At 39.9% G+C, this 5,965-nt stretch overlaps 1 protein-coding gene across 11 annotated transcripts in view; it reads left to right on the forward strand.

Moving 5' to 3' along the window:
* MAPK8IP3 (mitogen-activated protein kinase 8 interacting protein 3) overlaps positions 1-5,965 on the forward strand; it is a 56,449-nt gene that overhangs the window by 28,642 nt on the left and 21,842 nt on the right. For 7 of the 11 annotated variants that reach the window (XM_026053990.1, XM_026053997.1, XM_026053991.1 and 4 more), the window contains 4 exons: positions 1,874-1,976; positions 2,982-3,100; positions 4,403-4,414; positions 5,926-5,943. In XM_026053990.1, coding sequence (XP_025909775.1) covers positions 1,874-1,976; positions 2,982-3,100; positions 4,403-4,414; positions 5,926-5,943 — 252 coding nt within the window. The remainder of the gene's footprint in view (positions 1-1,873; positions 1,977-2,981; positions 3,101-4,402; positions 4,415-5,925; positions 5,944-5,965) is intronic. The other 4 variants (XM_026053994.1, XM_026054000.1, XM_026053993.1 and 1 more) reach the window with 1 other exon arrangement.

The raw sequence follows: 5,965 nt of genomic DNA on the forward strand, positions 1-5,965 counted from the left end.
AAAAAAAAAAAAAAAAAAAAAAAAAAAAAAAAAAAAAAAAAAAAAAAAAAAAAGAAGAAGGAACCTGAAGGATAATCTGCTTCACAAGTACAGAATTTGATGTAGAGTTTCTTAGATATGTGAGGGTCAAAACACTAACTTTGTGAGCTGTTTTCTGGATAGACAATTAAAAAAAAATCAGTGCTATGTTTAGTTCATAGCTAGTTTCATGAATATTGGGGTGGGAATAGGTTATTCCCTACACTGGAGTTCAGTTGGGTGCAGTTGGACTTGTGTGCATAAGCATAAGGATTAGTACTAGATAAATTGAAGATGAATGCCTTTGTGCCAGCGACCTGGAATTGTACATAACATGAATGATTGAAAACTAGACACACAGGAAAGGAAAACTGCTGTAGTAGTTCCAGTGGTCGTAGTTCCAGGATTTGCTTTGGAGGTAAGTTTGCCTGACAATATTTCCCCATGAGGTTCAGAGATCAATAGTTCTTATGCCCTCTAAATAGTTGTCCATACAGTCACTTTTACAGTTGCTGCTTTATGAGCTAGTTTACCATCAGTAGCTTTCTTGGGCCAAAATCTGCTCTTTTGTATAGGAGTGCAACTCTGAAGTCCTTGTGCTGGGGGAAAAATTGTATTTTCTTGGTGAAAATGTTGTAYTATAGATTGTATTGCTTAAGGATGATAATTGTATCTTTCCTAAGTGCTCTGCATATTTAACCTTTCAACTGTTTCTCACATATAATGTAGGATCAGATCTCCATGCTCTGGAGAGACTTAGATAATTAGAATTCAAGTATCTATTCTGTGCATGAATAATTGTCTCAATGCTGCAAATGCCTAGGAGCAGAACCTGCAAAAAAGGTACTYGGTGGCATTTGCAGAAAGCTTCTCAGCTTGAAAATGAGAGAAGGAATACTCTGTTACTGTGAGCTTGAAAACCCATCTCTAGTTTGGCAATAGATACAYATCAAGCTTTGTCTTCAAACAAGGCATTTGTTGCCAACGGGTGCGTGATGCCAGCCTAAAACAACAAAATCACTCAAGTTGTCAGGGGTTTTCTTTACATATTTGGCTGCTAGGGCTGTTTAGAAAGGTCAGAAATTTCACACATGACACAGGGGGCAAATATAGTTTATACATAAGTCTATAATTCTTTTAAGTATTTTATGTCTGAAAACATCCTGTGTTTATGCAATTTATGATGATAGGTGTTAATCTGGGCTTTTGAGCAGTTTGCTAATATTTGTAATACTTAACTTGACAACAGTGGGAAGTTTCTTATTGTCTTTGAATATTGGCTTAAGACAATAGATTATACAAAAACAGATGAGATTTCATGTGTAGCGTAATGCAGTTTCTCAGTGAAATTTCACTGCAGTGGCTATCTAAACCACTTGTAAGTTTGAGAATTTGTATTGGCAGATTATTTTTTTWAAATGACTCAGTACCAATTCATAATTTAAGTAATCACAGTGAAGAGAGCATCAAATTACTGTGTGTTCTTAGATCGTCTTGGCCAAAGGTGCTTTAAAGRTTTTTTTACTGAGAGGCAGAAAGTTAATTTTGAAGTTATTTAAATAGGTGCAGTATTTCTGACTATCACTTTGTGCTGGCAGTCCAGCCCAGTGAGCTTGACTGCACCCATGTATCCCTCATGGAGGTTCACTTAAACTTATTTATCTTTTGGAATGAATCCTCTGCAATTGTGAAGGCCATCACAGAAAACTATAACTGGTGGCTTTGTAATTTTGCATTTTGCACGTAATCCATGAAGTTTGAAGTCTTAATATTCAAAGCCTCACACATCCCTTTTGGGAACACCATCTCTTAAGAGTCCTGATTCTCTAGATTATATGTGTGCTGTCTTATCTAGGCATGGGAAGCAGTGATGAGTGGTCCGACGTTCAGGACATCATAGACTCTACTCCGGAGCTGGATATGTGTCAAGATCCCCGCCTGGAACGCACCGGTAACAGGTATTGGCAGTGATAGGAGATGCCTTTTTTAGTTGTGAAGCAGTATAATGTCATAATTTGGACTGTATTTGCAGTTAAGCTGCTCTCAGAATATGTAGGATGTATAGGCAATTTTTAGAATCGGCAGCAGGAGGAATCTAGGTAGCTGAGCCAGCCCTGTGTGAGGAAGACAAAAGTGCCTGATGTCAGCCTGATATCAGTCTGAACCTGATAAGAAAGGAATGGAGAACATTGCTCCACCAGGAGCTGTTTGAGCAGAATGATCTGTGATGCAGCTAGAGAGTGAAAGCTACAGGAAGGAGAAATGAGCTTCCCCCTCTGTTATTGTGCTCTCTTCTGCTTGAGCCATTAGATGGCCTAGAAAGACAAGATTTTTGATGGCAGGAGAAAGACAAAGATGTGGGAACATGCTCCTCTGTGGTAGGATTAGATAACATTCCATCTGTAAATTCCAAAGTTCTTCTCTTTGATTTACTGAAATGCATTTTGCTGATATGTGAATATGGATTTGTGCAGTGCGTGTGAACTCACTCAAAGAAGAAACATAACCTTTCAGGCTAATTTCACTTACTGGTTGTGAAAGGAAAAACTTTGTTGTTTGAATCTTTATCTGATGTTGTGCTCTAGAGAGGGCTGTCTAGGTTGATGGGCATAGGGGAAGGAATCGTTGCACAGTCTTAATAGTGAGACTTGAGAGCTTCTGTGAGTAGAAAGTTTTCTGTCAAATACTTGTAGTCAGAAATGATTATGATTTGAAAAGGCATCATCTGGGCGAGCTTTGAAGCTGTGCGTGATAAGTACATTCAAATACCTTGATACAAGGCATAAAGTGTGTGCGTGTGTTTTCTTAATAAATTCACTGAGGGAGCCCATGGTGCACAGGTATAAAGCTCTCAAGGTTTTAATTGCAATGGTCTGCAATGCTCAGCGTTTCAGAGAGGAATGTTCCAGCTTAAATGTTGCCAAGTAACAAGAGTCCTTGCTTTTTTTTTCTTCCAACAACAGCCCGACACAGGGGATTGTGAACAAAGCATTCGGCATCAACACAGACTCTCTGTATCATGAACTTTCCACAGCAGGGTCCGAGGTTATTGGGGATGTTGATGAAGGAGCAGATCTGCTAGGTAAAAAAAAAAAAAAAAAAAAAAAGCTAGAATTGTTCTGTTCTGTCTGGTGCAGTGAAAATTATGTGAAGTTTTTAGAAGTATTTATATTTTCGTTTTTTTTCAGAGCTTTGGATCTGTGTCATTTTGAAATGGCATGAAATTTAAAGCTTGCTCCTTCCCCTTCCTTACCCATATTTTCTCCCAGTGATTTGACACAACAGCTTTATTTGTCTGCGCTAAAATAACTCCTTTTGCCAACTGTAGAAGTTCTAACAAACAATATCTCTTTGTTTTCATATGGAGATGATGTGGTCCAAATCATGGCTTTACCCTTTTACATTTACATTTGTTCTGTAATTTGTATTGTAAACAAATTTACATGGTTTACAGGTACATTAGTTCATAAAGGATACAGTTTGGAGAAAAATGTGGAAGAACAATTATTTACCTGGAGTAATTTTCTTTCTCACTACACCCATATGAACAATCCTGCTACCTCTGGTCAATTTTCCTACATATTCTCATGTTAATTTTAGRTTTTGCAGGACTGATCACATTCCCTCTTCTCTCCCCGCATCCTGTTTGTCCCCGTCCCACAAGAATCAGACCACGAAGGCCAACTGGCCATTTGGCTGTGGGGAGATGCTTCCTTTCAGTTTTTAGGATACCTGCCTGTCTTTGCTTTGGAGATTAAAACCTCCTCTTCAAATAACAGGGGTTTTGTGGTGAATACAGAAATGCAGCTGTATTAGTGGTAAGTTTATGTATAGCTTTTTATATGGAAGTTGAAGCGAGATTACCCCACTAGTGCCAGCACTACATTGTCAACAACTGGTAAACACAACTGCTTGTCTTTTGCAGACTGAAATACACATTTATTCTGAGAAAATGTGGTTGCTAATAAAGGATTTATCTTTTGCTCATGAGGAGAGGGGGCATGAGAAGGTAGTGGAAATTAGCCATTGAGCTGCATTTAATGGTACATGATTGAGAAAATAAAGGTTTATCCAGTCCAGGAAGATGTGATCTCCTCAGATTGATGTCTGAAAACTGGGGCAGCTAAGGCATGTGGTTCTGGTTGTACTGCGGGTTACCTTTCTTTGATTTTCTTTTATGTCCTGTATGTAGACTCATGCCATCTACAGCCATGGCAGGTCCTGTCCTTACTATTTCATGCCTTTTGACATTGAAATGGCTGAATCATTGTTAATTTTTTTTAAACAAAATTTTTATTTTGTTGGTTTCAGTCACTGATTGATCCTTTTTTTTCACTTCCTTTCTTCCCTTGTCTCTCTGTGCTTCGCTGGACATGGCCCGTAGGGGAGTTCTCAGGTGTGTATCTCTCCTCCGTTCAGTTTCCTTCATTGTTTTTTTTTCCTTGTCGAGATTGAATGACGTGGTATACACGTGTGATACTCCCCTGCTCTTGTCCACCCACGGTTGGCTTTGCAGAYTTGGTCCCACCTTTGCCTTGCTTGGTTGCCTTGCCCTGGCGGGTCCCCAGGCAGTAGGACCCGGCTGCTTTGTGCTCACATGCTGCTGCATTTTGATAAGCTTTTGTTTGTGTATGTCTTTCTGCCGGTTTGCTCCACTGTATTGCACTGACCAGACACTCAGAATTTTGGGAAAAGACTCTTTTTATGGGTCTCTTTCAATGGGCGAAAAGTTTCTTTTTATCAGGACAGGAATTGTATTTTGAGGAGAGCTCAGAAAGACACAGAAATCAAAATTAGGTTTTACATTTTCCTCCAAGTGAACAAAATTTTGAGGACTCCCTCTGCTTTCCTGTTTCCCGTTGTATGTCAGTTAATACATACTGGCCCTCTTCTGGAGCACCTGTAGGAAAATTAAATTGTTTTCTTGACAGATAGATAGATAAGTGGTAGAGCCTCTACGTTTTGTTGAAGCCTTGTCTTCTGGCACAAGTTTGAGGTGATATATCTCTGTCACCTCTTATTTTTGTGAAAGAGCCGCATTGTGCTAGGGCCACRCTCTGCCACCAAGGCTCTGCACGTGCCATTTTCACATTTCCTTAAAACATTTGGGACCTAATGCAATTTCTTATGAAGTCAAGGGGTCTCTCTTGATTTCAGTGCAAGTTGAATTAGTTCTTCTCTGTAATGAAAGCAGGTGACTTTCACAGATGCAATATGTTAGAAGGCAGCATAATAGCTATGAGCTGTTGGACATAGCGTTGAGCTCCCTCGTGTGCCTCTGTCCACAGGCTAGGGAGGACTCGGTACCTCTTGGTGCTGGGTTTGTAAGGTTAAAAAAAAAAAAAAAAAGGGATGACATCGACCTTTCTTTTAGCTCAAATTGTTTTTTACTCTAAGCCCCCTTTTCAAGTCTTCTCTCTGAAAACCTCCCACTGAAGTTTAGTCTGGGATTTGTCCAAGTAAGAAAATGGATTTGGGTCTGGCCAAATAAGAGTGTTGGTATTTTCCCTCTCACCCTATTATTTTTCTCTCCCTCTTGTCTTTCCCTTGCCCTATTCATCACGTCTGTTCAGTTACCTTTGTTGTGGGGGTGGTGAGCCCAAAGATGACTTGACTAGGGGAAATCATGAAAATGGAAGAAAAATGTGAGCTCAAGTTGAGCTGCTTCTGGAGTCTCAGGTGTAGATCCCTGCTAGGCTGGGCTGAAGCAGAGCAGGGTGTAGATGAGTTTCTGCTGAGCATCACAGCATACGCTGGCAGCACCTGCACACATTCTTACACATGCTGACAAGCTGCACTGTTTGCTGTTTATGGATCAGTACTTAATGGCTGCTTTTTTCTCTTCCTTTCTCCCCCTTTGTCCCCATCTCTTTCTGTTCCCTTTCTCGTATGGGATTGCTCTCATAGTACGGGATGATTTCTTTGGTAAGGCGAAGGCCTTTTTTTT

This window comes from Nothoprocta perdicaria, unplaced genomic scaffold (assembly GCF_003342845.1).
Source record: "Nothoprocta perdicaria isolate Ctin4 unplaced genomic scaffold, notPer1 scaffold_12, whole genome shotgun sequence".
NCBI classification, from domain to species: Eukaryota; Metazoa; Chordata; class Aves; order Tinamiformes; family Tinamidae; genus Nothoprocta; species Nothoprocta perdicaria.